Source organism: Canariomyces notabilis (assembly GCF_033297395.1).
Source record: "Canariomyces notabilis strain CBS 508.74 unplaced genomic scaffold N656scaffold_35, whole genome shotgun sequence".
Classification (NCBI taxonomy): Eukaryota; Fungi; Ascomycota; class Sordariomycetes; order Sordariales; family Chaetomiaceae; genus Canariomyces; species Canariomyces notabilis.
This window is the reverse complement of record NW_027041857.1, coordinates 247711-275364: the sequence shown is the minus strand read 5'-3', so window position 1 is coordinate 275364 and position 27654 is coordinate 247711. Positions and strand designations below refer to the sequence as shown.

The following is a 27654-nucleotide window of genomic DNA, read 5'->3' as shown; positions in this document are numbered from 1 at the left end:
GTCACACATCGTGTAACCACCCTCCTTCCCCTTCTCTCTGCCGCCTTGGTTGCCTTCTCTGATACGGTGGTAAAGTGATAGGCGCACACGCGAGGTCGCTTGTACCTGAAGAATCTGGTCCATGGAGGTCAACGACGATGGATCGTTGAACTTCGTCTGACGGAGGAGAGGAGCGTGATAGAGAGAACGGCCCGTGAGGCTGTGAATACCAATCCTCACCATACTTACAGCTCAACCCTCCCGGAACCTTTCCAACCTCGCCCTCCCTGTCATCAAACTCCACACCCACAACGCATCCACGACCACGATATCCACAAAACTAAACACCAAACTCCCACCAAAAACCAGACCGTGATACGTCCACGCATTGCCCTCATCCAAGTTCCCCACCTGGCACACAATCGCCCACGGCAACACATACAACAAATTACTCGCCAGACTCTGATACAGATACCACCTGGGCCTCGTCGCCAGGACAACGCTCGCCAGTTGCGTCGACGCCGCATAAAAAACATAGCACCAATCGATCGTCCGCCACATGTACGCCGTGACCTCGGCGACCTCGTCCGAGTCACTGAGATACCGCGCAAACGACCTCGCACCCCGCAGCGAGAGCGCGATGGCGACGGGAACATCAACCGCCACCGCAATGCCCAGGGCGAGGAGCCCGGGCTTCACAATTCCCAGAATGGTGCGAAACGCGACGCGGCCGGGTTTGCGCGTGCTTGTTCCGATCTCGCGCCGCCACGCACCCCAGCGATGGCCTACAAATGCGAGGCTCGTGGCTTCGAGTGCCTGCACGGGCACCATGACCAGGCCCCAGCGGATGGTGTTAAAGACGCCCCAGGCGGTGGCGTAGGTTGAGCCGAGCGCGACGATGGTGGTGACCAGCCAGAGGTAAAGCGCGTTGCGGATGGCAGACTCGATTAGGGTGAGCAGCCCCGGGCGGAGGAGGACGAGGAGGGCGAGGAGGCTGGGGAGGGTGGTGGCTGGTTCGGTGTTGGTCTCCTCCTCCTCGATGGGATAGTTGCGGCGGGGGTTGGGTCTCGTTGTTGTTGTCCAGAGGAAGTAGCCCAGCCCGACCAAGGCAGCCGTCATGTTGCAGGTGAGCTGGATCCCGGCCTGCATGTTGACGGTGGGCTGGTGGCTGCCAACATGGAAGCGGGATATGATGAAGAGATCCAGCGTGATATTCACGGCGAATTTGGTGCTGCTGATAACGAGTGGCACGTCCGGCTTGTCAAGCGCCCGCGTGGCTGCCGCCACGGCCGTCTCGATGGCGGAACTGAATGCTGAGAAAGCGCTGATGCGCACGTAGGTGAGGCTTGCATCGCGCACCTCAATGGGAACAAAACCCCTGGCAAAGGTCGCTGCGCCGGCGAGGAAGCCAATGCTCATGATGAGACCGAGGATAGACTGGAAGAGGATGAGGGTGTGCGTCAGCCCAAGCCTTCGCGTCCAAGACCTTGATGCGCTGTCGCCGATGATGACCCACGCGGCGCGAGGCAGGCCCTCATTTAGTACCTCGGCAACGACACCGATATACGTGTAGACGTCGGTAGTCACGACAAGGGACCGGTCAATGTTGGCGACCCAGAGCTTGGCGAGTGTGCCGTACAGGGCAGGCAGAATGAAGGCGGTCACGTTGAACAGCAATGCGCCGCCAAAGTGATCGCGGCGCCAGCTCCAGACAAGGCGTCTGGGACGAATTTGGTCGTCTTCACCCCCATCACGGACGGGCCGCGCTGCCACTGGTCCTATATCGTCAATGTTGTCGTCCTCTAGCAGCATGGTGTATCGTTGCCGGAACCTTTGGAAGATGGAAGGCTGTGATGTGACCATTCTGCTGGAATATGTAGTGCTGTGGACATAGAGCTGCAGCTGTGAGGTGTGGATGCGGGGTGCAGGTGCCCGGGCAAAGTGACGGCGTGATGACCTCCTGCCTCTCGAGAAATGACCAGGTGTGATAGGCCTGAAGGTTCACCGGACATGGTCGAAAGAACGCAGGGCTGTTCCGAAATGGCGACGATTGCCGAGAAACTCAGGCCATTGATACATCGCTGATGCGTGGAGGCCAACCGCAGCCTTGGCGCGCAAAATGCACAGACCAGACTTTTACATGCCTCCGTAATAAGTGACCGTTGCCGCGCATTCCGCGACCGCTGCGACGGCGGGAACAGCCCTACATGTTTCAGTACAAACTGCAAAGTGCTTTTGTAAGAGTTACCTTATGCTTAAACCAGCTGTGGTCGGGCAGTGGGGGCGATGGACGCCTGAGAAAAGCGGTATCTTATAAAGCAAAAAAATGCACTTGATCTTCATCAGGCGTTGCGAAAATCATCGCCGAGGTTTGAGGAATTGAGGTAGGTTGTGGTTGTTGTGCGGGGTGCATTTCGGATCAAGTACCCGTTGGCTCGTGCTTCCTTGAGCACTCAGGCTTAGGGTTGCTCCATTAAATGGATCCACGCGTAATTCACCGATCGCGTGGCGCGAGTGGGTCAAGCGTGCATTAACTTTTTATGCCCGATGAGAACCCCTCTCACTCTTTCCGTCAGCATCACGAATTTGACTCCAGCTCCCAGGATCGGCGCAGCCGCCAAGCGTTGTTCCTCTCATATCTAGCATGTTTCCTCGATGAAGAACATTAACCGGGCTTTGAGAGAGGATTGGCACGCTGTACCTGTAATCACACCATAGGAGAGTGTGTGAAGTACTCATCCCGAAATGGCCGATTCTTCAAACGGCCAACCTCCAGGCCATGGCACCAGCAACAATCCGATGGCTACCGACTTTCCAAATCCGGTATTCACCTTGGATGACATGCCGCCTGAAATTCTGGCACTGATTCTGGAATGTCTCGTCCCTCAACCGCCCGAAATTGGCGACACACACCCTGTTGCCTACGACCAGTTGGCCAGCGATGAGCCGTGGTTCGACTTCACGCGTCGTCGCCGCGGGCTCCACAGCGTTTGCCTTGTCTCGCGCCGCTTCGCCGAGATGGCCCGCCCCTTGCTGTACCGCATCGTCGCCCTGTGCGACGAGCCGTCCATGGTCCTCTTCCTCCGCACCATGTGCGAGAAGCCTCGCTATGCCCAATGGACACGCCATCTCTCCTGCCACCTGACTCTGACCAGCGAGACTGTGATCCGCGAAACCCGCCGGGCCCTCACCAAATATCTTCCCTCCATCAAGCTGGTCATTGAGTCCGAGAACCTCAACAACATGGCCCGCCAGATGCTGGCGGCTTTGAAGTTCGGCATCCAAACGAACCAGCGCACCCCAGCACTGCCCGGCCTGGTTGACCATTATCCGCAATTAGTCCTGTTAGTCATTCTGATCTTTCTCACCAAACTGGAGGTCTTGCTTCTGCAGGTCCCCATCTGCGATGATGACCCGGAATACGACCGCTTTTGCGAGGCCGTCAAGAGGCTGTTCAGCACCTACAATGAACCAGAGATAACTCCCTTTCAAAACATTCACACCCTCCTGTTGCAAGGCGACCCGGATTTGTTAGAGCACTTTGAAGCAGAGAATTGCGACTGCGAGATTCCGGAAGCTTGGGGCGCGCAGCCGCGCCAATACGCGTCACTTTACGAGTCGTTCCCGAACCTAACCACACTCGAAGTCAGCGCCGACGACGGCATCTGGACAAACGTGGAAGAGGAGCGTCTTTCCTTTCTTGTCGGCGGCAGGGTGCCAACCCCCTACCTCACCAACATCCGCAAGATCTACCTTCACAATAGTCTTGCCTGTCCGCGGAATCTGCACCAGATCCTGCTGAATGCGCCCAAGCTCGAGACCTTGTACATGACGTCGCGTCCTTACGAGCCCACCATCGAGACGCACCACGACAACAGCACCCACGCGGACCCGGAGGCATTTGACTTTGGGCTGATGCGACATGCAAAGAAGCTGCGCAACCTCGACATCAGCTGGGTCGATGTCCGTGGATTTGAATGTTTGATCGGGCCCGAGGGTAGGCTCGCCGCTCTGGCTCAAATGGAACGGCTTGAGACACTGTGTATTCAGCTGGCCGTTTTATACGGGAAACCCTCCACCGTGGCCGAGATACCACTCGTCGATTTGCTCCCGCCTAATCTAGTTGAGCTGACGCTCGAGGACTGGTACGTGTCGTTCCCATCGCTGATTCCGATTCCAAGGATTAGGTAAGCTAACAAGTCACACAGGTGGTGGCAGAATGCGGACATGGTTGAGGTCCTCCCGTACTGGGACGTCGAGGACAAGGTCAAGCACTACCAATCCCATCACAGCTACCGAGAGACCGCGCTGCGGACCTTGACGCAGTTCGCATGCGACGTGAGAACACGAATGAGCAAGCTAAAGAAAGTGGTGTTTCTGTGCAAGATCCCGTGGACATGGGTCATGGAGGACGCGGTTCCCCTCGAGTTCCATTTTGAGCAGCTCAGGCTGATGTTCAACACGCAGGATATTGACTTCCAGGTCAACTGCGACGAAGTGTCAGAGCCGCAGACTCGGGAGGTTATCCCCGGCCGGTGCTAGTTACGTCTTTGTCAAATTGTCAGACACAGCGCATGCACTCGGATCGAATGCACTTGGATCGACCTGTATCTTGAGAGCCAGTCCGGCTCAGCATAATCGCGATTCGCTGGAACTCGGGTCCTCTATTGGTGCCTGCAGTATTGTATTGTACCTCTAATGTATGTACGCCAGGTGCTAGGAAAGCAACAACTGTCTGTTAGAGTCTGTTACAGTACAGGGAGCGACTATTTGGCAGACCTCAGGCTGCCCATAGTGTACAGATACGGTAACACTTGAGATCTAGGGCTTTGGTCGTCCTCCAGCAATACGAGTTCACTAGTCAACGCCAAGATAATTGGGGCTCTGCGTAGGCTGCGGCAGAGAGCTTCGGTGAGTGACTATGAATTGCTGGAACCTTCTGCCAGATCCCTGCAGTCTGACTGTTTCTGCAGAAGCTCAACCTCAAACCGCCTATACAGGTCGCACCAGTACAGCCAAGTTTCTTCAAGAGTCATTGAATTGCGGGAGCCTTCTTGGAGATTCCTGATACTCCTGCAGCCTGCAGGACCTGTTCGGATGAGTCGGATCCACCCCAGACCGCCTAGACCAAGACTGATCACGCCTGGCCTTGCAACGCCGCGGACGTGTACAATAAATGTGCCTCGGCTCAACTCCCTAGTAACTACCTTGGCGCTTCATAGCTATAAGGTACTTGTTCCTCTTTCACTTGTGCCAGCCCTTTTCTCTCCTCTCCCTTTCATTCCTATACCATCCTCTTGAAGAGTAAAACCCAACAGACCAGGCCATAGCAAACACTTCAACTGACAGCTCACCATGTCCTCCTCAAGCGAAACCCCCAAAACCTGGTACACAGGCAGCTGCCACTGCGGCGCCGTCCGCTACTCAGTCGCCCTTGACCTATCCAACCCGTCCTTCGAAGCGACCAAGTGCAACTGCAGCATCTGCCTCAAGACGAACCGGTTAGGCGTTCGAATCCCCGACCCAGAGCAGAGCTTCAAGCTGCTCTCGCCGGCCTCGCTGGATGATGTACCAGCCTACCGATTTGCCACCAAGCAGAGCCAGCACCGGTTCTGCAACAAATGCGGCATCCATCTTCTCTGCCACGGAGAATATGAGTATGAGGGCCAAGTCCACAAGGTCTTCAGCATCAATGCCGTCACGCTGGACCCGGACCAGGAGGGGCTGGATTTGCGCGAGTGGAAGGTTCGTTTTTGGGACGGGAAGAAGGAGAATTGGAATGCTGGGCCGGCGGAGAAGCCTTACCCCGGCGGCAGCTACTATTGATGGAGGCAGGAGGGTAGTGATAGCCCGAGAAGATGGGTGTTTTGGTTGGACTCGTGAAATGTAAGCATCAGTTTATACGAAAGTTGGAAATATATACAGAGCAAACAAAACATAAGGCTGCCCGCAGCTCCCCGTCCCGGTTCATAGCAACCAAGGATTCATATCCAGACTCAAGGATCCGGTCTCAGACTCGTTCTGTCCCCTGCATAACGCCTCCCTTCCCCCCCTGCCTTAGCCCTCGGCGTGGCAGTCCCGCTACTAGTAAACGGTGCCGTCCTCGACCCGCTCACGACAACCACCGGTGTCCCCACGGCCCTGGCCGCAGTCACCCGCTGCTCCGCATGCGGCACCGGCGCCGCCCCAACCGCCACCGTCGGCCCCGGGACCACATACCGGGTCATGGCAGCCGCAGAGACATTAACCCAAACTCCCGGATCATCCTCCTTATAGAACTCCCTCGCGTCAAATCCATCCATCTTAAACTCCCCGTCCGACTCCTCCCCATTCAAGCCCTCCACCCACAAGTTAACACACAGCGGATAATTCTGCGCCCCTCCCTTCCTCTCCGCAAAATGCAGCGCCACAATCTCCTGCCTCAGCACATACGCACCCGTCCTTAACCCCCTCGGCACCTCCACCAACCAGGTATTATTCGCCGCAATCATGACGTCCGTCGCCCACCGCTCCCTTGCAAGCTTTCCCTTCCCTCTCCCAACAACCTGCGGCTCCCCCTGCGTAAGCGCCGCCATCACAGGCGCCGAATCATCCACCTTCGTCCACCTTAGCGCCGTCTTGTCCACCCCGGCACACCCACCTCCCTTACCACTGCCACTGCCACTGTCATCACACCGCGCGAGGTAGGTAAGTACTGGCCCAACATGCCCGATGGGCCAGCCATTCCAGTGTACCTGCACGCGGTCCCCGGCGCGAATGGGGGCGTGCGCGGCCGGGCTTGTGCCGGAGACGTGGCAGATTATGTCCGGGTCGGAGTATTTCGAGGGGGCTACGAAGCCGTCGTCGGTAGCGCCGCTCGACCAGCCCACGTGGTCGGGCGGGTTGGGCTGCTGGTTCGGGCGCGGGTCGAAGCCGTGGTATAACAGGCCGTTGATGGTGATGTGTGACAGGTGAGAGTGGCCATGGCAAGTCAGGGGGAGGGTGAGTAGGGTAAGGAGGGTGAGGAGGTCGGTGAGGTGGAGGGGAAGGGTTGGGAGTGACACCAGAGGAGGCATTTCGTAGTACTTTGTGAGGATGTCCAAGATGCGAGGGCGGCCTGGAAGTGAGGGTGCGAGACCAGCTTGAGTTATTAAGACCACGGTTATCACGGTTATAGGCTCATCTTATACGCTGTAGGTGAATTGCTAGTCGATCATTTCTTGGCCATCAACGTCTGGGACGGGATGTTAGCCGGGATTCTGGGGTGCAGATCAGAGTGTGTGCTCATTTATCCTTATTGCGAACCATCTTATGAGTTATAACCTAATTGTCCCGTGCCGAGCCTGAGATCGCCCGGGTCATCTGTATAAACTGCCTCACGCACCGTTCGAGCCGAGCGGTCAAGCGAAGGAAGAGCTTCCTGCAGTGCCCGGCTCGAGCCTGGTTTCTGGGATCTTGATGAAACTTTTACCAACTGATCAGCGCACCGTCAGGGACTCGAAGGGGAGTGCGATGGGTTCCGTTGCCGGTCGACGGAACTGATGACGGAACACCAGGAACAGGCCATAATACCCTGTTGATCGCTTCCTCAATTGTTTGTTGGGGATACGCTGCATTGTCGAAGGTTTGGGAAGTCTCAGTGTTGATCATCCGGGGTGAGACGCTTCTTTGCGATATTCCGCCAGTCGACTTCCGCATTCTCCTGCCTTGCAGCCTTGGTTCTACCCCGAGATCCGGATAATCAAGTATCTCCGGCTGGCTATGGGCAGTCATGTCTAAACGGAGCGTGGGGCATGTTTCATCTAAGTTACTTTCCCTTTTTCGTTGATCCCGGGATCCGTCTGCGAGGTACCCATGAACGATATGATCGGCGCATGCCGTGATTCGTTGCACGGAAACGAGGCCCGGGGAATTGGGATTGCTCACGGTGGGACTGGGAGCCGGTAAGACGGAAGGTTAGTACTGTACAGTACAATCTGGTGAAGATACGGATAACTCCCGCTAGTCGAGTTCTCTGTCTCGTACTGGACAAGAGGACGGCAGTACCATATGCTGACTGAAGACCGAATAAGGTGTTGTACTGTACAGGTGTCGTTTAGTTCTCGGTGATGGTTCAACTGCTGGACGGCATGGTCTTGGCGATCGTTTTTGGTAACTCCGAAGGGACAAGGATGCTAACCCTGGCCCTCGGACTTCGGACGCCTTGAGCGTTGCCTGGATTGTCTCTGACCACATCCCATCAACGCACCTCACCAAAACACTGGCGATCCCTAGACGCGGCTGCGTCAAGCCCAAGATGTCAACGAGAAGCCGACTCGCGAAAGCTTTGCAAGCCAAAGCAACCGTCAGTCCCGCCATCTCCGGATCGCTGCCAATCCAGCTGTTCGAGAATGCGAATGCCTGGGAGACATGGCTGGAAGCCAACTGCGCGCAGTCAACGGGACTGTGGTTGAAGATCAGCAAAAAAGGGTCCGGAATTGCGTCCGTTACCTACGACGAAGCCGTCGACACGGCATTATGTTTTGGATGGATTGACGGCCAGAGAAAATCGCTCGATGCAGAGCACTTTATCCAAAAGTTCACTCCCCGTCGGAAGAAGAGCATGTGGTCCAAGCGGAATGTTGACAAGGTCGCCGAACTGATCGCTGCGGGGCGCATGCGCGATGCGGGACAACTCGAAATCGAGGCGGCGAAGGCGGACGGGCGGTGGGAGAAGGCATACTCGTCGTCGAGCGTGATGCAGGTCCCAGCCGACTTTCGAGCGGCCCTGGATCGCAACAAGAAGGCGAAGGCATTCTTTGAGGGCCTTAACAAGACCAAACGCTATTCGTTTCTTTGGCGCATCGAGACTGCGAAGCGGGACGAGACACGGCAGAAACGGATTGAGCAGTTTGTGCAGCTCCTTAGCGAGGGGAAATCACTTTGAGTCCATGCAGTTTGGGACGGGACCGTCCATCTCCAGGAGGATTTCCCTGATTTCAGCAGGGGTTGGAATGATGGACGGCAGGAGGGGATAAGATGGAAGACACTGCAGGGAAGGTTTGAGCGGTCCTTTCCCGCCATGGCCGCGTGGGTCATCTGTCCCCGCAGCGACGGCCTGGTGGAGCGGGACTTTTGCGCGGAATTTGGCTTTCCGATTCTCCCCACCAGTTGACGAAACCCCGACCCAGAGCTTCGCCATTATCGCATCCAGCATGAACGTTATCCACCTTGACAACATCGACTTTGGGTGAACGAGGCTCAGCAGCTTGCAAAGAAGAATGCTCACTCCTTGGGGTTGGATAATATTTCCACGGTTTGAGCTGCCGCAATCTCCTAGAATGTCAGTTGGAATGTCGGATGGAGCTGCCTCCGAGCTTCCACTGGCACTCGACGAACCTCAGTCTCTCCCCCGGTCGGCGATTGCTCCGATCCTCGTGGTCCCAACGACGCCAGCATGCGAAGCGAGAAATGATACAGCCGATGTGTCATTGACTGGAAACTGGGAGCGGAAGTGAGGAACCCTGGATCCGGTGCGGAGCAACAACGAACTGTACATGCGGACTCTGCGCTTTCCACCATGCACTGAGCAAAGGCCGGCCTCGTCACTGTATCGGTGAGCCGATCGTGATAGTAGTACCGCCCGTCGAGTACTAACGCAAGTTGATGGCAGCACCTGACTCCCTCCAAGTCAGACTGCTTTAAATGTCCATCCGACAAGAACACAAGTTCCCAGCTCCCGGACGAACTCGAACAAGCCTATGCTGGCGTCGCACCCGAGCAAGATTCAAGCAGCAGAAGATGATGCTGGCTTCAACTATATCCGCTCTGCTCCGTCGAATGCGGGCGGCTTGGTACGAGCTTGTGAGGCAGGGAAGTGGGAGTCGGTTGGCGGGTGACGGCGATATTCAGAGTTCGGATAGGGTTGTTGCCATCAGGAGGCATCTTGACTGCGGCACTGAGCCAGCCATCCCTTGTCGCTCGCTCCTCCCACCCGTTCGCACGAGGCTTGGTTATCTCCCACCGCTTAGTCGCTCTTCCGAACCCTTTACGCCTGCAAACCTGCAAAATTGACGACGATGAGCATTACTGTTTGGCCGCATTCACCGCGCATAATCTTGCCCTTGGCGGACAAAGTCTAGGCTAGACCGCATGAAGATTCGAGGAATAATCCAAGGTTCATGAGAAGCTCTAAAAACACAGTGGGAATATCATAGATAGGCCTAATAACAGCGACCCTCGTCCTCCTTACCCCCTTGCCCTCCTCTTCATCTCTACCCTCGCGCCCAGATCCTTATACACATTCTCATCCACATATCTATTCTCAGGCATACCCTGCCCCTCAGGGAAGCGGAAGTCGAACTCGTACAACATCCTCGCCATGATAAGCTTCATCACAGCCACGGCAAAGTGGCGCCCAGCACAGGCCTGGTTGCCGTAGCCAAAGCTGAGCGCGCTGGGGTGCGTCTGGTCGGCCAGGTGAAGGTGGCGCTGGTCCGCGGCGGCATGGCGCTTGCGGTAGCTGCGCAGGGGGTCGAAGACGGCCGGGTCCGGGTGGGTGCGCGGGTCCATGTGGTGCTCGTGGTTGGCAAAGGCCAGGCGCGTGCCCGCGGGTATGTACACGCCGCCCGACAGCATGATGGGCTCGGTGGCCAGCCGCTGCGGGTTGAGGATCATGACCGGGTTGTGGCGCTGGCTCTCCATGATGAAGCTGTCGAGCTTCTCGAGCCGCTCGCACCACTGCTTGGACGTGCTGCCCTCCGAGGCGAGGTTGTCGTCGGGCTTGCCGAGGTCTTGGGCAATGGTGTCGATCTCTTCCTGCAGGACGGGGATCCATTCCGGATGCGCGCACAGCTCGTACACCACATTGGCCAGCGTCGCGGCCGTCGTGTGGATGCTCGCCATGGCCAAGACGCACAGGCGCGCGGCCATCTGAGGCACCGTGTTCTCCCAGGGCTTGCCGTTCTCAACCATCCAGTTCAGGAGCGTGTCTTCCTCGTCTATCGTCTCGCCCTGCCTTCGTCGCGCTTGGGCATCGTTGAGCCGCTGAAGGAGCTTATCTACCATCTGCCGCGTAGCTGCCAGTTGGCGGCGCACTCTATACCTTGCCGGGATGAGCCAAACAATGAAAGGGTATGTCCAGGGAGGGAACATCTTGATGCCGAAGGACGACTCGAACAGGTCCACCGAGAAGCCGACAGAGATGTTGATCCAGCTTGGGTCTCGGCTGGCTGTGTCGCCCATAAAGATCTTGGCAGTAATGCGCGCCATCAGCCTGCGCATCACTTCCTCGATGTTGGTCAAGCTCCAGTCTGCTCATGGTTAGCGGTTGGCGTTTGGTCGCTCAGAGAACCCAGTGGTTTCTGGTGCTTACCATCAGTACGAGGCACCTCATCAGCCCATCCATGTGCCAGCTCGTTATACCCGTAGTCGACGTACTTGTACAGGTCGGGATTCAGATGCCTCCTCACAGCTTCGACATGGAGGTTTGAGTTTACAACGCCGTCCAAGCCGTTCCAGTCAGGGACCAAGTTCTGGGCAGCAGCTGCAGTTAGTATTCGGGAATTACTGTGCGAGACGAGGAGAACTTACCCCAACCTGAGCTCCGCGACTGCTGAGCTTCTTGTACGAGATCAAGCGGATCTCCTCGAGGTACTTCACCGGTAGGACCACGAAGTCGAGATCATACCGACGGACCACAAACGGCCTGTCCCTCATCTGGCTCGTATGTCAGCCGAGAACTTGTCGATGTCAGGGAGCGACGGACTCACTGTCTTGTACGCATCTCCGATAATCTTGTTGGCATTCCTGATGAATCTGGCCTTCAACAAGAAGGAAGGCTCAAACATCGACCGATAGCCTGCCACCGGGGCGTTTGGTCTCTCGGTTGGCCAAAATATGACCGAGAGGCTCCATGAGATGACCAGTAGCAGCGCCGTCGAGGCAAATGCACCCAGTCTATCGACCAAAGAAGACAGAGGCTCCCAGAGGAGGCACAGCTGCAGGGTGTTCTTGACCATCATCTCCTCTGCTGGTAGCCAAATACGGCGTTCTTTCGAGATGTTCGAGGGGAAGAGGTATTAGACAACACAGCAACTGATCCAAGGTAGACTTAGCGCGCTCAAGTTAAGTACTACTAGTGATGTAAACACACTTGCCACAACTGCCTTGACAATGGTGCCTAGCACTAGAACAAGATGTTTGTTTCATACAGTACGCCGGCGTCTCCTAACCAAGCGCTCTGACAAACGCTGGCAAACCACTTTGACACTATAGCAGCAACAGCCATCGTCAGTGCACTCAACACCAACACCCACTGATTGCGCCACCCATGTGAGCAGTTGCAACTATTGTTTAGTTGCTTAGCTGATCCAAAATAAATAGGGCGAGATCCTGGGAATGAGGGCGAACACAGGTCTGAGAACATACCCCTGAGACTCCTCCATCCGGATCCAGGTTTCGCACATCACAAAATATCGACTTGCCGTACATGGGTAACAGGACGGATGTCAAAACGCCGATTCCTTCTGTAGACCATCTTCAGTTACCTTTAGTACCTAAGGTAGGTATCCAAAACCCTACACCGAGATGTGGTCTGGCCCGTCTGGGTGGGGGCGGGGTAGTGAAAATCGTGGGATGTCGTTGCCGATTTTCGCCATATTCACACCCAAAAGCAGCGCAAGAGACCGCACAAAATCATTCCGCATGGCAAGACTTGGAGACCAAGTTACATTGGCATCACGACGTGTTCCACCTCCAAGAAAAATGCCTGACAACTTTTCCCATATTATCTCCACTCTTGCATGCAGAGTGACCAATGCCGATAACGAAAACCCAACACAATCGAGTAATGGCAAGATAAGCGCCGTGTAAATGTGAGGATGCGAGTCGACACGCGACTACCGGTTCATGATTTTAACCCCTCCTGCCAGCCAACGCTTCGAGGCTACCATATACCCAAAACTTCATCCCTTCTTCCTGTTCCTTTATATCGTTAAGGGGTACGAAGTAGGTGGGATCAAAACAACTCACCATTTCACCACCAGCCCCTACCCCTCCATCAAGCTCACCACTCCCCCTCCGCACGCGCACCTCGACCCCTAGCCTTCAACTTTCAAGAAACCAACACAACATGAAAGCCACCCTTCGAAAATGGCACTCCCACCTGGGGCCCTTGCGCGCCATCCCGCTGTCAGCGCTGTCCCTGATCGCCCTCCTGCTCCTGGTCAACGCCATCGTGTGGACCGCCGCGGGGACTTTGTTACATTACAACCCCAAACTCATCTCCCCCGCCGTGCTCTCGTACACGCTCGGCCTCCGCCACGCACTCGACGCCGACCATATTAGTGCCATCGACCTCATGACCCGCCGGCTAATTGCCTCGGGCCAGAGGCCGGTGGCGGTGGGGACGTTTTTCAGTCTCGGGGTATGTTGAGCCTATGTTGATGTTGATGTTGCGATGTGTTGGTTGGTGTAATGTTGAGTGATGAGATGGTTTATACATCAGCGAGATACTAGCATTGCCGATAATGGGTGGTTGATGAGCTGACCCCACTTGCCTATTCAACAGCACTCGACCGTGGTCATCGTCACGTGTGTGGTGGTGGCGGCCACGGCGGGGGCGCTGCGCGAGCGCTTCGATAACTTCCAGCGCATTGGGGGCATCATTGGCACGAGCGTGTCGGCGGCCTTCCTGCTGCTTCTCTGTGCCGGGAACGGGTGGGTGCTGTGGCGGCTGGTGCGGAGGCTGCGGGCTGTCTTGGAGGAGCAGCGGGTCGCCGTCGCCAGGGACCAACGGGGCGGGACTAGCGAGAGCGAGAGTGTGAGTGACGCCGGCGAGGTTGATGTCGACGTGGCCGGGACAGCTACAGGGCAGATGCAGCATCTGGAAGGCATCGGGTTTCTCGGCAGGGTGTTTCGCGGCGTGTTCAGGATCGTGGACAGGCCCTGGAAGATGCTGCCGTTGGGGATCCTGTTTGGGCTGGGTTTTGATACCAGCTCCGAAATTGCTATCTTGGGCATTGCGAGCATCCAGGCGGCTGCTGGGACGAGTATGTGGGTCATATTGATCTTTCCCGCGCTGTTTACTGGTAAGTGCGCCTTGCTCGACAGCATGGGGCTGCTGGATCTAAGAATGACCGACTGACACTTACATAGCTGGCATGTGCCTTCTTGATACCACCGACGGCGCCCTCATGATGGCTTTGTACACCTCCAAAGCATTCTCCAGAGACGTGGTGGCCATCCTGTACTACTCCATTGTCCTGACTGGAATCACTGTGTTCGTCTCGGCTTTCATCGGCATAATCCAGGTCTTGTCGCTCATTGAGCACGTTGCTGAGCCCGATGGGAGCTTTTGGGAAGGCGTCGGCGCCATTGGAGACTACTACGACGTTATTGGCGGCTGTATATGCGGTGTCTTCCTCCTTGTTGGCCTCGGTTCGGTGGTGATTTATCGACCTTGGAGAAGGCGGATGGACAGGAGAGTTTCTGGGCACGGGGATGAGACGGAACCGCGGAGCCCGGATGCACTGATTCCTCCAGAAGCCGCTCGAGACCTCGGATACGGCACGACTGTTTGAGTGAGAAGGGGAGGCAATTCAGGGGCTCATCCAGGATCCCGCAATGCAAGGCGGGCGGTGCGTGTCAGTCATGTGAATGCCACACGCAACGTCGGGATTCTCACGAAGTGCCCACCCAACCCACTGTATATCGTGGGTATCCGGACTACGCGTTGTCGGCTTCCAGGAGAGACGAAAGACGAATGCGCAGTTGGCATAAGGAAGCGGTTGGGATAGCTAAGATACCCAAATAGAAACCTTACATCTGGTTGTCATGGACAACTTAGCCTTCCCTAGGTTTCGGCATTATCCAACGAATGTTGACAGTTGACACTAGGAAGGAGACCGGGGCCATACTCCATACTCTTTCTGTGGCTGATAGTCATGGAAAAGGCCGTGAGACGAGCGAGTGTGCTTTCAACTTGCATCAAGGAATCGCAGCTCTGATGAGGCGAACACGGATACCTCATCGAAGGCAGGTTAACGCCTCTCTAAAGGCTCTTTATTCTGGTAAGTAAGGCATTGTACTTTGTAATATGTTGGCGAGGACTGCATATCAAGTCGTGCCAACAGCAGAAAACAATCACCTGTGCAGCACAGATGCTCGCCTGACCGTCCGCCCGATTAAGACGGATTGTGCAGCAACACACAAACTGGAAGCAGTCAGCCTTGCTTTCCAAAGTTTTCTGGTTTCCAGGTTTGCAACCGCAGATCGCTCTCATCGACCATGGGGTGAGGATCCCCGGGAAGCTCCCTTTATTGTCCTGGACAGCCCTACCTTTCCTAGGTATCTGAAGCTGCTCGGTTCTGGAGCTGCACTAGAGTTGGCTTCCGAAAGGAAAGCGATGAAGCCCCGGAGCACACCGCGCTCCGAATCAACTTCTCTCACCGAACGTTGGCGACACAGGAGTAGGCAAACATAGAAGCCAGGGCTAGAATCTGAATACAATGAATAACCTTATTCTTTGCGGATGGTTTGACAGCAAAGCTGCTGGTCTGATACTGGCGAGTCGCGTGGTGTTGATCAGTCGGTCCGCGGTCGCTTCAACACACACGAGATTGCCTTGTGCAGCCAGAATGCAAAGGCAGGTGCAAATGTTGTAGCGCGTTGCGCAACTCGCGGTCCTCACTCACCTCGGTGAGCGAACTAGACGTTATCATGGATCAACGCCACCTTTGCTGTCGTCCATCAGCATCGTATTCCGGTACCCGAAGAGATCGTCTGCAGATCAACTGATCCCGCTGAGTTGGCCAACTCGCGCAAGGCAGCTTGGTGGCGAGTATCAAGGAAATTCGAGGTTGCAAATCTGCACTTTCCCCCAACAACAATCCATGGCCCAACTGGCAACTGCCAGCAGTAGCACGACGATCGGCTCGCTGCATACGAGGCTACCGACGCCTTGCCCGCCACCAAATAACATACGAGAGACGATATCAATGATCGCCGTGCAGTAGATACCTGACCTGACAATCGGGCGGCGGTGTTTGGAACGGTTCAATGGAAATACGGGTTGGCGTAGGACCCAATGACGTCTGTTGCCGCCACCCGAGCCAACTCAGCCTCGCTGCATTTGCGCGCTGCCCGTTCCTGCATGCAGAGAGCCTGGGCAGCATTGAGCGACACGGTTACTTGCATTGGCCGGCTCCGAATTGGTCGGTCGCGCCGCATCTTGACACTCGCCTGTAACGAGAGAGATGAGCGGGCTGAGCCGGTGGCCGGTGGCCAGGAAAGGGAGGGGACTCAGGGGGGAGGAAGCGACAGCCCGAAGTGGGATGATTGGGCGCAATGTACCCCACCTTTGGAATTTGGGACTCCCTTAACGGGCGGTTACACAGGGCAAAGTTTTGCCGCCTCGCAACCTAACTCTGTCAACGATTTTCATCGTGAAGGCTTCATCGGTCCCTGGTATATTCAAGCCACCACATCAATCAAGTGTTGTGAGACAATGCGATCAAGCGGACAGTTCTCGGTCTTTCGGATGATCTGGCCAGATCACCATCAATTCCATCCCACTCTGGCTCACCGAGCAGACCAGCTCTACCGGCAGAAGTTAGGTTCCCGCGCGCTTGGTGTCACCGCAGTTGCCTTTGTGCCTTAGCAAATTCACCAGCACAGCAATTTTCCAGTTGCCTTACCTCTGAGTTGTACATACAATGCCATGCTTATCCAATTAGCCAGCCGATAGCTCAGGACACTCGGGCGACCCGCAGCTGGTTTTGTTTGTCGCTTTGACGGCGATACTGAGCGTTGCCCTGACCGCATCGCGCTTGTTGCACTGCTATTTTTGCCCTTGTTGCTTCTCCAAACCCTCGGCTCCAGTCTGCTGGGTGCGCCGCAGACGCCTCACAATCAGCGATTCCCTCGGCCGATTTCTTCGGCCTGGCTTTCCGTTTCAGAGCACGCACCAACAGCTGGGGGAGAAGGGTGGGATGGGCTGGGGCCGCAATGCATGGTGGGGCGAGCAGGGCAGAGCCAAGGGGGCACAGGACCCTTGTCCTTCTGGGCGCCTTCTCTCATTCCACGATCAACAAGGTATCCGCAGATTACACTGCATGCTTCGTACACAGGCAGGATGTCACCCGCCCGCCGCAAGCCTTGAGATCCCACCTATGTACGCACCCAGTCGCCTAAGGTATGGCGACGGCGGGCCGCCGAAGGGTGGTGTGTCTCGGGGCGAAAGATGTGGGCTACCAAGGACCATGGGACCCCCTGGGGCAGGGCTACGCGGAACTTCACTTCGCTGTCTTATATAACAGGACCGGCCGCCCGCCCTCCGGGTTAACCCAACATCTCGGACGATCTGCTACATGCCGTAACCCAAGTCCTACTCGGCAGCAGAATCGGCTTGCATCACGTACCTAGCCCTCAAACGGGTCTCATACGAACCTTGCCAAGCCTCACGGCATCCTCGGCCGTGATATATCTAGTGCCGGACCTCGAGCTCGCGAGCCTTCCAGAATTCGGCCTTTGCAGATGTCCTCATGTCTCTAAACCGAACTAGACACCACTTCAACGATTGCTTCGTTCCCGACACGGCCGACTGACAGAACGTCGTCGACGCTACCCAGCGTCACCCAAGCGGTGCGACACGAAGGCAGACCTGCCGACGTCCTCATCCGCCTTAAATCTCTTCAACCGGGCTGGTACCGCATTAATCCCTCCTAATCTTCCCGCTTAGCACGCTCCAAACCTGAACCGACACAATGTGCCTCACAAAGGTCTATTACAACACCTACTCGGACGGTACCCAGGACATAACGGAGAAGAAGTATCCCTGCAGCGATGGCAGAGCATGCTCCCACAACGAGGTTCGGAAGTACGACCGCAAGTTCCCCTTCACCAAGCTAGGTGAAGTCCAGCCAGAACCCCATAGGAGCCTCGCGGATCGGAAGCCAACCCCGTACTTCAAGCCGCACACCCCCCAGACATCCAAGTCCCCGTCGCCTCCGAGGAGACGGAGTGCCGACGTCTACATGAGCACTCCTAAGCACTACGACCACACCGATCCCTACGGGCGCTATGACCTGTACGATTACCGCACCTCGTCTAGACGCGACCCGCGCGATCGCTATGACCGCGAACCGCGTGAGTCGCGAACCAAGAGATCGTCCACCGTGCCGCAGATTGTGTACATGGACCGAGACGGGCTGTCAACTCGGTCGCGCTCCCGCTCCAGCAGCCGGGAGTATTCACGTGACGTCCCGCTGGGTGTGCATCTGGCCGATGACTACAGCCGGCGGAGACACTCATCATCGCGTTCACGGTCGCGCGACGGAAGCTCCTCCCGGGCGGGCAGCAGCGACCACAGCGACAAGTACTACCGCCGACGGACCGACGACTCCGTCGGCTACGTCTTTGTCGACGACCAAGACGAGCGCCGGCGCCAGCGGCGCGAGACGATGACGCACCGGCGATCGTCGAGCTACCCGGACCCGTCCACCTCGGCGACGGCGGACGCCTACGACCCGTCGCGGTACATCCCGCGGCGCGCGGCGTCGTCCACCGTCGTGCATGGGTCTTCTTCCGTCTCGACCTCGCCACCCAAGGCCAAGCACCTCCGGTGGGAGGACGAGGTGCGCGCCAAGCGGGACCGCCAGAATGCCGAGATTGCCAACCGCCCGCCGACCGTTGTGCTTAGTGAACCTACACGGGGCATCCTTAAGCATACCGGTGATTCCAAGACAAAAGGCAAGGCCCGTGAGACGGATAACGAGATTGATGAGCTCCGCCGTGCCGTGGCGCGCATGGAGATCCCGTCCCGTGGCCGTGACCGCGAGCCGCGCATCAGCTCCCGTTGGTACGATGAGGGCGGACACAGGAGATCCGCCAAGATGGTGGTGGCTGGGGATGACAGGTATGGTTACTACTGAGCGTTCGTCAGGGGCTGCATAACATTAGGACGGCGTTATCATCTCTGGTCTGAGTTTGACTTTAGAGGAGGTTATACACTGTTTTTGCCTTGGTGGTTGTGGGTAATCGGGGACAGTACAAGCGTGGATACATCTCTGTAGCAGGTTCTTACCTTGGACAGTCTACATCTCTATTTTCCTTTGTCTTGTCATGAATTGATTGATGAATACAAGTATCTACCAATATCTTTACATCCCCCTGTCCTTGGGTCATGCAGTGCAGTGGATTGTGAATATGCCTCTTGCATCCCCCCTTCATTCACCTGCACATTTCCAGACTCGGGGCCCTGCAAACGAATGGCTGCATTGCTTAGCCCAAGTCCCCTCACAAACATAATAGAATAGGTATTCTCCATGTTCTCAAGCTCGTACCTAGTTGTTATAACTGAAACAGGCCACCAAGATGTAATCTTGAATGCGGCGCAATGCCGGACCTGTGTCTCGGGTCCATTCGACAGGCCGGTCCGGCCACGGCGGGGCACGACCCACTTTTTCTTCTCCGAAGACCGATTCGGCCCCTTCCGATCGGGACAGGAGGTTTTCCACCTTAGAAACCGTATCAACTCATTCAGGTTTTCTCTCCAGAGTTTGTTATACACATAAACCGAACGAGTCGCCCGTTAGGGAAAGCCTTTGAGTATGCAGAAGTTTATGTGGCTGCGGAGGTCTCTTTCGCGTGCCAGCTACTGCTGCGCATCCCTAACAGTTACCTTTCGTGCGGCGTACTTGTACATACAATGTGGGAACATGGGGAGGCGTGCTGAGCGGGGATGGAACAACAACTTAGCTTGGGGCGGTGCTCGGGATCCTGGTCCTGTCCATTCGAAGTTTATGGTGGGATATCCCAGTGACCTGTTGAGGGCCCGCCCGTTCAATGAGTCCATATATGACAGTTCGATATAGCACCTTTTGACGCTTTGAGGATTTACTCTTGTCATATCGCGAGGGAATGTTCCCCTGAGGGGATATACTCTATTATCTCCTTGACACATACAATAGGTTATTGTCCAGCTGATCTATACGTCTACCGCAGCCCGGGGGCAGTCGGTCCTGAGCCTAATTGACATTGTTGGATTAAGTATTAACATACGGAAAGCCGATTTTCCAAGTCCAGTGTCCACATCGAGAGGCATGGATCAGCAAACCAGAATGTGTTTGGAGAACGGACCAATCTAGGAGACGCATTCTCATAGGTTCAGCCTCCGTCCCCTTCGCGGCCATACCGTATCCGATAACGACCACCCAAGAGAACAGGCACAACCACGTCCCTTCCGGCCGAGATGAGGAGGTCTGGAGGTGCAGGGAGCGAACCACCGGCCGCATGACAACCGGCCAGTCTGGCGAAAGCAGTGTCCGTCCCATTTCGATTCGCGAACGGCTCGCGACATTGCCCGCTTAGCCTGGTGGCGAGGCGCCCCAGGAGCAGATGTTGCGGATGCGCGGCTCGCCGCGTTGTAGGACAATGCTGATTGCTCAGTGCCCCCGCGGAAGCGGGCCGATGGCCAAGTGTGAGGGTGCACGGCATGCGTCGTGTCGTGCGACAGGATGGAACCTGACGAGAGCCGCGTTCCCTACGTATGCCGCACGACGGACTGGAATGGGAACTTCGCGTCTAGCCTGGCCTTCCGCTCCTGTAGGTCTTGACTGACACTACCAACAGCGCTGTCGGCGCGATATCGTACATCTTCTCTTATGCCATCCGCTCGAACCTGGACGGATTTGCGGCAACTATGACGCGGCGGAGCAGAGGCCCAGGTCCACGAGGAGATCGGCTCCCCGGACGTCAATGCCGCCCGAAGTCTTATCCTCAACTCCGAATCCCAAAAACAGGACGTCATCAAGGTACCCGTGGTACCTGACGCCGCGCTCCTTCCAGTTGATCGAGGTGACGTAGACCATCTCGGTGCGCGTGTCGCTGAGGCGCTGGCGACCATGAATCCACAGCGACTTTTTGGAGATGGCGTACAGTTCGTAGGGCGGGCGCTGATAGAACAGCACGACATAGGGCTCGTACTCGCCGTGCCAGTCGTAGAAGGTCTTGTGCTGGATGATGGTCAGGATGAAGGTATTGTCGTCATCAGCCTTGCAACCCGCGTCGGCCCGGTTGCACAGCGTGATCTTGAGCGAGTTGGTCGCTTGGTGGATCGACTCGAGCCTGGGTGGCAGTTTTGGGAGGTATCGTCGCATGCACAGCTCGTCCCCGTGCAAGGCCGCCGCCGGCGCGAGATCCGGTCCTGCGGACCCGTCGTTCGAGAGCTTCGCAAAGGCTCGCGTGGGGAACATGTCGTAGTGTGCGTGCATCTGATCGTCCTTGTCCCAGAAGATGAACCAGTTCTTTTCGACGGGGGCCCACGGCTCGGGCCGCTGCACTTCGGTTCCAACCTTGAAGTCGTCGGGAGTGTCCGGTTCATGGGCGTCCCAGTCGACCAACTGCCGGAAGTCCTGCATCCACAGTCCAAAGCAGGTAATGCCGCTCTGGGACCCGTACATTGTATATGGCTTTTGCGGCCCGTAGAAGACGCGGGCATCATGTGGTCCGTCGTTGAGGTTGAGGAAGGTCAGTTCTCCCTCGCACATGCCGCCTGGTGTCGGCGCGATGGGGAAGCGCCTGACCTCGTCGACGCAGACCAGCGCCCCATCGACAAACCGGGCGTAGCATCCGAGCTCGACGCAAGTAAAATTGCGGTTATTGGGGTCGTCGTATCGCTGGCCCATTATGATCCACGTCTCGTCTCGGGTCGGGTGCGGGATGATGTTTGGATTGAAGACATACTTGCCGAATTCGATAGGGAAGTAGCGCGAATCGAACGTCGATAGGGAGAAGATCTCGTTGTGCGTCTCGTTGTGCGGTGGCAGCGGCCCGGGGCGCGAGTCGTCGTCTGTCGCGGCGGGAGGTGTGTCTACATGGTGTGTGTCGAGAAGGGTGCCGATGCGCGAGCGAACAAAGTCGGGGTTCGCGTGCCAGAGACTTGCGCTCAGGAACAGCAAGACCAGAACTGGTCCTACCACGAGCGCGAGGCGCTTTAGATCCCTCACAATCATCTCGCAAACCCAAGCCCAAAGGCGTCTAAGGGGAGGGAGCAATGTCACGGAGAAGTCGGAAAGAAAGGCTGGGGCGATTGATCTTGGCGGACAGGCCGGGGACGACTTTTTAGGGGGCGCGCCTTATCAGTTACAGCGGGAGTATCCGCAGTTCAGACCAAGCAATCAACTGCAGGGTACCTGTTTGACTTTGCGGCCCAGTAGCCTAGCCCCCAGCCCCAGTGACGATCGGGTATTTCGGCACCCAACCCCTTTTCCATCTGCCCATGTGAGTGGATGTTCAACAGGGCAACAAGACTGCAATCCCAACATTGGAAAATAGCAGATTCTCGAATACGCAGCGACAGATCCATGAGATTGCAAAAAGGTAGAAGCTACAAAATCAGGTTCGAGCCATTCAAGACATGGGTCGGCTCGTTGTTCCTTCGGCTCAGCAGCTGAAAGTCTTAGTTTGGTGCAACTCAGCCGAATCTCTCTCACCAGCACCCGTCCAGAGCCTCCCGGTCACTACTCCGTTGGGTTCAAACGAGACGCATTAACATAAGGTAATGAGGACCAGCTCGCCAAGCTGCCGCCATCGATTGGCGACCTCATGGCTGGGACGAAGCGGCCAGTTATGCTGGCGCGAAGAATCGCCCTATGCCCACAAAAAGCCTCTCAGTACGGAGGTAGAGATAAGCCAAATTCACACACCCCTAGCGCAGCCGGGCTCGTTGCACATGGCTCTCACACAGCCGCACCCAAGCCACGCTTCTCCCTGGGGAGTGTTCATCATGTTGGAAGTGAGGTCGCCGGAACTGCATCAATGTCTGTATCTGCCTTATTCATATTTATTGTGGTTCGGGCTGGGCACTGAACCTGAACCTCAACCTTCAGCACATCCTTCAACCACACAAAATACCACGCATTATTCCACTGCTTTTCAGGAGCGATTGCCGTTGACACAGGTCTTCAGATGGCGGTAACGGTTTCCCAGATTGACAAGTATCGGGAATCGATTCCGTCTCCACAGCCATGTGAGGAAGGAGTGGTTCAAACCAGTGCCGCAGCCAACAGGACGGTATACAGCTGGAAATACTGGCGCCGCTCGCTAGTTACCTAGGTACCTTCAATTCACTCCCGTTCGGCCTAGACCGATGGCTTCTCGGAGGGCCACAAGGCCGGAAGATCAGTTTGGGGTTCTACATCAAATATACCGTGGATAATCCTGAGGCTGCCGTTCTGCCCAGCTCCTCACGGGTAATTCTTCCTTGATCGCCACCCAGTTAATGACGATATTGCGACCACTCGATGGGTTTCGCTAACTTCATTTCTTCAGGTTTCCGGCAGGGCAGATGGAGTGTACCGGTACACGCCCATCGATCCTTACAGGAACGAAATCAGACTCATCAAAATACACCCTGGCAAACCTGGCGTCGATATTGAATTATCCCTTTTCAACGTTTCCCTCCAGGATCATGTCGAGTATGAAGCGTTGTCGTATGTCTGGGGAAGCTACGAGGACGACCCGGCGACCATATCCGTCGATGGGAAATTACTATCCATCAGGCAAAATCTATTCAAGGCGTTGCATACCTTGAGATACCCAAATTCAGACCGACTTATATGGGCCGACGCCATCTGCATTAATCAGGAAGACCTTAAAGAGAGATAGCATCAAGTGTCCATCATGGAGCAAGTGTATCAAAGAGCACATACAGTGGTTGTCTACCTGGGTGAACCTACGACGAAAACCGAAGAAGCAATGCGGACACTGGGGTATTTTGTCATCATTCATGCCCACGACACGGACGCCCCCCCTTGGGAGACCACGCCGCTTAAACAAATCCAGGATTCACTCAGGGATATTATCGATCGCAGTTGGTTCTATCGCATTTGGACTGTCCAAGAGGTGACCCTGGTTCGTCGAACAACCATGTTCAGCGGCCCATACGAAGTGTCTTGGGATTCCAATGTGCATAGCTTGAAGACCATTCTGTTCCGAATCAAGGCCGCTGTTATATCCCCCGAGTGGTCGACGCGATTCGGAGAGAGCGTCGACCACGACTGGTCGAACCTGCTCAGCATCCTCGATGCCCAACTGCGACAGGCTGCTCGGCGAGAGGGAGTCACGATCGCGAGAACGCCGCTGGACTTGGCATATGACTTTCGCCAAAGAGTGTCAACAGACCCAAGGGACAAATACTATGCCATTTTCAACCTCGTTGAGAATGATTCGGGAGCACGCCTAATTCTGCAACCAGACTATACCATGTCCCTGGAGGAGCTTCACCGACGGTTCACCGAGGAGATTAGAAGGATCAGTCTTGCCTTGTAAGTTCGGTCTACGTTGGAGCAGTGGATATCCAATGCCCCTTGGTTTTCCAAGGGGTGGTCCAAGTCTCCAACGCCGAGGCCATCGGAACATCGATAAAATACCTCAAGTACTTTTGCATTGTCCATTCAGCACTGCATCATCAAATTTGCTCGCTCCATTGTCTATCATCCAAAGCCAATGAGTTTGGTCGAAACGCGGGAGGCAATACTTCAAATGACCCGGTATTACTTCAGCTCTGGCCGATTTGAGTTCGAGTCAACAGACTACTAGTGTGTAACTAGGCAACTTTAAGGCTCCCCTTCGGCGGTCTGCCTATCAGCATTGGGTTGTAGGACATCACAACGTAGATCCCCATGAATCGCCGTGAGAATATAATCTGAAGCTTGGAATAGTTCTATACAAAATTACAAAGATGATGTGCCTGAGAAGAAACTATGATGGAGATCAAATCTCATGCTGGTAACCTTGCCGGCCTCTCCGAAGCCATCTTGTATAGCCACTGCGGGAACCTGACACTAGGCTCATCAAACGCCCTCGTAACAACTTCAGCCACGTAGAAGGTAACTGGAAGGAGGATCAGGTGCGGGACCAGGAAGGCCACCTCCAAGCCCATGGGTCCCGTCATTGGCAGCTTGAATATGTCCACCCATTGCGGGATGTTGGCCGTCCGCGACTCCTTTGGCCACCCCACCGCTGCGTAAAGCCTGTCGCCCAGGGTCCAGAGCACTGGGCCATGGACCAGATAGAGAGAAAATGACACGCGCCCCAAGTACTGGCAGAAGCGCGTCTCGAAGAACCTCTTCAACCACGGAATGTGGGGAGTAGATGAAACAAGGAACACGGCCGCCCAGAATAGAAAGAACCACTTCGAGTCATGCATGACCCGCGGCTTGAGGAAGGATAACCAATACCATCCGGGGTTCTTCCGCAGCTCCTCGACCTCAGACCTGTTGGCGGGACATCCACCCAGGTACATGGCGAAAGCAAACAAGTGGTAAAAGATGAAGGTCTTATACGGCCGGAATTGAGCGATAAAGGCTGGAAGCTCGTCCCTGGCCGCGAGCTGCTCCAGGTCACCAAGCAACATGCCCGCCGTGAATAAGGCGCAGTACCACGCGTCGACAATGTACAGAAAGTAAAACACGAGGCCGGCCTCACACCAAAGGCGGATATTTCTGCTGCATCTCGAGAAGGCGAGAAGCGACGTGTAGATGACGATGGACCCCTTGAATTCGGTGGGGATCGACCAGAGATGGAAGTTGTAGGTAAGCCAGCTGATGAGGCCTTGGTGGAAGATGAAGCTGAAATTCTTGAGCTCTGAAAACCAAGCGCAAAACTCCTCAAAGTAGGTGGCGTGCGTGGTGCGACCTTCAATCCAGATGCCGAAGCAATGCACCATGGTCATGTAGATAAAAGTCGTGGCGATGACTGGGATATAGAGTCTGAGCCATCGCCTGAAGAGGGCCGACCCCAGGTTGTCTGCGAGCTTTGCCTGCTCGCCAGCGTGGATGAGGCTCATGGGCTTGGCTGAAAGGACGTATCCCGAAATGACAAAAAAAGTCGCGACTGCGAAGTGACCACCGTGGAAGAAGTTGCGGATCCCGGGGAGGGCGACAAAAAAGTGGAAGCCGTTGTATCCGAAGCTCGACTCAAAGAACATGGTCTGGAGCGGCACATGGGCCCAGAGCTCGTGATGGTGCCAGTAGACGAGAAAGGCGGCGAAGCCTCGGAGGCCGTCCAGATACGCCGTCGGTCTCAGCTTTTCGGGTTGACTACTCCCAGATTTCGGCCATGGTGAGAGCAGCCGGATGAGGGTGTGGCCCCGGATTGAGGCGAGCCAGGCGAAGACGGCGGCGGGCCATGAAAAGAGCGGGTCTGCACTCAGCAGGGCGTGGTCCCGCTTTGGCTCAATTGACATTGCCCCTTCCAGATCGCTCGGCATGGTAAATGTCGATGTGGCCGACAGGCGGCGAGAGAGCGATTGAAGGTGATGGGAACATGCACACAGATTGGAACTCAATCTGAAGACTGGAGCGCGTCTCCTGGCGGAACCAGGTGTCGCTCAGGTGAGTGGGTCAAACAGGGAACAGAAGAAATACATGCCGCAGCCCCAGAAAAGGGGTCGTTTGCCAAATCTCCACTCTAATGTCCCAATGGCCAATCATGGACAGGCGAGTGGGACTACTCTACACTAGCCTGCCCCTTGGGCCTGCGTTATCCAGGTCCCGCTGATCACTCCCTATTTTGGGCATGTGGGGCTACCCGGCCGCAAGCCACCACATTCAACGCTCGGGCTACCTGTTACTAACCTTGAACTTACACCAACTTCATAGAAGTTCACACCTTCGTAGACGCAGCCCAACTGCCTATAAATCATTTGAACAAAGTGTATAACCATTACTAAAATAGTGTAAAATTTTTCTAACAAGATTGTATAATATATTTTTGCGTGCTTGATTGCGCATTCAATTTGCGAAGGTGTTGGGCTGCGAGTCTGCACTTGGAAAATCGTGGATTTGCACTAATAGTGGGTTTTTCCGGCTTTATAGTGTATAGCTTGTATACCCTAGAAAGTGCAATTAAATCTGGGTGAGGACGGGACCCTAGATATGTAACGTACAACCCCCTATAGCTTGAGGTACGTCCCTTGGCTTGGCGCTATAAGATTGGGCAAACTGCGAAGCACTTCTGGACTTAACAAATGCATCTGTCAAATATTATAATGTCTTCTATCAATCTCTGACTAGAGCTACCACAGTGTGCGTTATCCAGGTCACATCTCCACCCAGATTTAATTGCGCTTCCAGAGTAAGCAAGCCACATATAACAAGGCCCACTATTAGGGCAATCTAGGATTTCCTAAGTGTAGACTCATAGTGCAATACTGATGCAACTTGAATGTACAATTGAGCATAGAAAAATTGCTACGTTGTATGCTCTTGACGAGAAATTTATGCGCTTTTTTGGTATTAATTGTGCACTTAGTTTTAAATGATTTGTAGGAAAGTTGTGTTGTTTCTGCGGTGGTGGAATTTGGTCTTGAAATTGGTGTAAGTTGAGGTCAGTAATAGGTGGCTCGAGCGCTGAATGTGGTGGCTTGTGCGCGGGAAGCCCCACCTGCCCAAATGGGGGGGTGATCAGCGGGACCTGGATAACGCAGGCCGCCACCACACGAGTCACCACAAGGCATCACTTCCCGTGCACTGTGCAGATGTTCTCCGGACCACCACCTAAGATAGGCAAGGTGCACCTAAACTTTTCAAGCTCACCGGATACGAACAGGTCAGAGGCATCAAGACAAATGCTTACCTTACCTACAGGATTGTACTATACAGTGTACAATACCTAGGAGTCGTGGTACTTGCATCTGGAAGATGTCAAGCGGCA

General features: G+C 55.5%; 13 protein-coding genes across 13 annotated transcripts; 8 read left to right on the top strand and 5 right to left on the bottom strand.

Moving 5' to 3' along the window:
* Positions 1–38: 38 nt before the first annotated feature.
* N656DRAFT_453684 (uncharacterized protein) lies at positions 39–2082 on the bottom strand. The gene has a single exon (XM_064809696.1). It carries the CDS (start codon positions 1840–1842, stop codon positions 232–234), a length of 1611 nt encoding a protein of 536 aa, XP_064665688.1. The 5' UTR covers positions 1843–2082; the 3' UTR covers positions 39–231.
* Positions 2083–2513: 431 nt separating this feature from the next.
* On the top strand, positions 2514–4975 carry N656DRAFT_762308 (uncharacterized protein). Its single transcript, XM_064813262.1, has 2 exons — positions 2514–4124; positions 4188–4975. Exons 1-2 carry the CDS (start codon positions 2725–2727, stop codon positions 4519–4521), a joined length of 1734 nt encoding a protein of 577 aa, XP_064665687.1. The 5' UTR covers positions 2514–2724; the 3' UTR covers positions 4522–4975.
* A 359-nt stretch (positions 4976–5334) lies between these two features.
* N656DRAFT_772138 (glutathione-dependent formaldehyde-activating) lies at positions 5335–5805 on the top strand (the record flags this gene model as incomplete). The annotated part of the gene is made up of 1 exon (XM_064813904.1): positions 5335–5805. The coding sequence occupies one exon, from the start codon at positions 5335–5337 to the stop codon at positions 5803–5805; it is 471 nt and encodes a 156-aa protein (XP_064665686.1).
* Positions 5806–5890: 85 nt separating this feature from the next.
* Positions 5891–7435, bottom strand: N656DRAFT_453644 (lytic polysaccharide monooxygenase). The gene is made up of 2 exons (XM_064809695.1): positions 7264–7435; positions 5891–7192 (listed from the first exon to the last, which is right to left on the bottom strand). Exon 2 carries the CDS (start codon positions 7032–7034, stop codon positions 5976–5978), a length of 1059 nt encoding a protein of 352 aa, XP_064665685.1. The 5' UTR covers positions 7035–7192; positions 7264–7435; the 3' UTR covers positions 5891–5975.
* N656DRAFT_792818 (uncharacterized protein) lies at positions 7417–8884 on the top strand (the record flags this gene model as incomplete). Its single annotated transcript, XM_064817115.1, has 2 exons — positions 7417–7486; positions 8298–8884. 2 exons carry the CDS (start codon positions 7417–7419, stop codon positions 8882–8884), a joined length of 657 nt encoding a protein of 218 aa, XP_064665684.1.
* A 495-nt stretch (positions 8885–9379) lies between these two features.
* On the top strand, positions 9380–10098 carry N656DRAFT_453224 (uncharacterized protein). Its single transcript, XM_064809694.1, has 2 exons — positions 9380–9547; positions 9611–10098. The coding sequence occupies exon 2, from the start codon at positions 9643–9645 to the stop codon at positions 10009–10011; it is 369 nt and encodes a 122-aa protein (XP_064665683.1). The 5' UTR covers positions 9380–9547; positions 9611–9642; the 3' UTR covers positions 10012–10098.
* An 87-nt stretch (positions 10099–10185) lies between these two features.
* N656DRAFT_840050 (cytochrome P450) lies at positions 10186–11957 on the bottom strand (the record flags this gene model as incomplete). The annotated part of the gene is made up of 4 exons (XM_064818925.1): positions 10186–11249; positions 11312–11471; positions 11530–11655; positions 11709–11957. The coding sequence occupies 4 exons, from the start codon at positions 11955–11957 to the stop codon at positions 10186–10188; spliced, it is 1599 nt and encodes a 532-aa protein (XP_064665682.1).
* A 462-nt stretch (positions 11958–12419) lies between these two features.
* N656DRAFT_784652 (uncharacterized protein) lies at positions 12420–13054 on the top strand. Its single transcript, XM_064816221.1, has 2 exons — positions 12420–12464; positions 12520–13054. Exon 2 carries the CDS (start codon positions 12643–12645, stop codon positions 12808–12810), a length of 168 nt encoding a protein of 55 aa, XP_064665681.1. The 5' UTR covers positions 12420–12464; positions 12520–12642; the 3' UTR covers positions 12811–13054.
* Positions 12627–14827, top strand: N656DRAFT_784651 (NicO-domain-containing protein). The gene is made up of 3 exons (XM_064816220.1): positions 12627–13363; positions 13508–14027; positions 14095–14827. The coding sequence occupies exons 1-3, from the start codon at positions 13070–13072 to the stop codon at positions 14517–14519; spliced, it is 1239 nt and encodes a 412-aa protein (XP_064665680.1). The 5' UTR covers positions 12627–13069; the 3' UTR covers positions 14520–14827.
* A 2875-nt stretch (positions 14828–17702) lies between these two features.
* On the top strand, positions 17703–18869 carry N656DRAFT_772133 (uncharacterized protein; the record flags this gene model as incomplete). The annotated part of the gene is made up of 1 exon (XM_064813903.1): positions 17703–18869. One exon carries the CDS (start codon positions 17703–17705, stop codon positions 18867–18869), a length of 1167 nt encoding a protein of 388 aa, XP_064665679.1.
* Positions 18870–20636: 1767 nt separating this feature from the next.
* Positions 20637–21950, bottom strand: N656DRAFT_718792 (uncharacterized protein; the record flags this gene model as incomplete). The annotated part of the gene is made up of 1 exon (XM_064812310.1): positions 20637–21950. The coding sequence occupies one exon, from the start codon at positions 21948–21950 to the stop codon at positions 20637–20639; it is 1314 nt and encodes a 437-aa protein (XP_064665678.1).
* A 1669-nt stretch (positions 21951–23619) lies between these two features.
* Positions 23620–24267, top strand: N656DRAFT_718819 (uncharacterized protein; the record flags this gene model as incomplete). The annotated part of the gene is made up of 1 exon (XM_064812312.1): positions 23620–24267. The coding sequence occupies one exon, from the start codon at positions 23620–23622 to the stop codon at positions 24265–24267; it is 648 nt and encodes a 215-aa protein (XP_064665677.1).
* A 166-nt stretch (positions 24268–24433) lies between these two features.
* Positions 24434–26342, bottom strand: N656DRAFT_784645 (uncharacterized protein). The gene has a single exon (XM_064816219.1). The coding sequence runs from the start codon at positions 25925–25927 to the stop codon at positions 24719–24721; it is 1209 nt and encodes a 402-aa protein (XP_064665676.1). The 5' UTR covers positions 25928–26342; the 3' UTR covers positions 24434–24718.
* Positions 26343–27654: the final 1312 nt, after the last annotated feature.

Bases quoted from the DNA above. Each gene is read 5' to 3' on its own strand.
- N656DRAFT_762308 (XM_064813262.1), top strand. From the start codon at position 2,725: ATGGCCGATTCTTCAAACGGCCAACCTCCAGGCCATGGCACCAGCAAC. The intron at 4,125-4,187 runs GTACGTGTCGTT...CAAGTCACACAG, and splicing joins GAGCTGACGCTCGAGGACTG to GTGGTGGCAGAATGCGGACA.
- N656DRAFT_453644 (XM_064809695.1), bottom strand. From the start codon at position 7,034: ATGCCTCCTCTGGTGTCACTCCCAACCCTTCCCCTCCACCTCACCGAC.
- N656DRAFT_453224 (XM_064809694.1), top strand. From the start codon at position 9,643: ATGTCCATCCGACAAGAACACAAGTTCCCAGCTCCCGGACGAACTCGA.
- N656DRAFT_453684 (XM_064809696.1), bottom strand. From the start codon at position 1,842: ATGGTCACATCACAGCCTTCCATCTTCCAAAGGTTCCGGCAACGATAC.
- N656DRAFT_784651 (XM_064816220.1), top strand. From the start codon at position 13,070: ATGAAAGCCACCCTTCGAAAATGGCACTCCCACCTGGGGCCCTTGCGC. The intron at 13,364-13,507 runs GTATGTTGAGCC...CCTATTCAACAG, and splicing joins GGACGTTTTTCAGTCTCGGG to CACTCGACCGTGGTCATCGT. The intron at 14,028-14,094 runs GTAAGTGCGCCT...ACACTTACATAG, and splicing joins CTTTCCCGCGCTGTTTACTG to CTGGCATGTGCCTTCTTGAT.
- N656DRAFT_784645 (XM_064816219.1), bottom strand. From the start codon at position 25,927: ATGTTCTTTGAGTCGAGCTTCGGATACAACGGCTTCCACTTTTTTGTC.
- N656DRAFT_784652 (XM_064816221.1), top strand. From the start codon at position 12,643: ATGGCAAGACTTGGAGACCAAGTTACATTGGCATCACGACGTGTTCCA.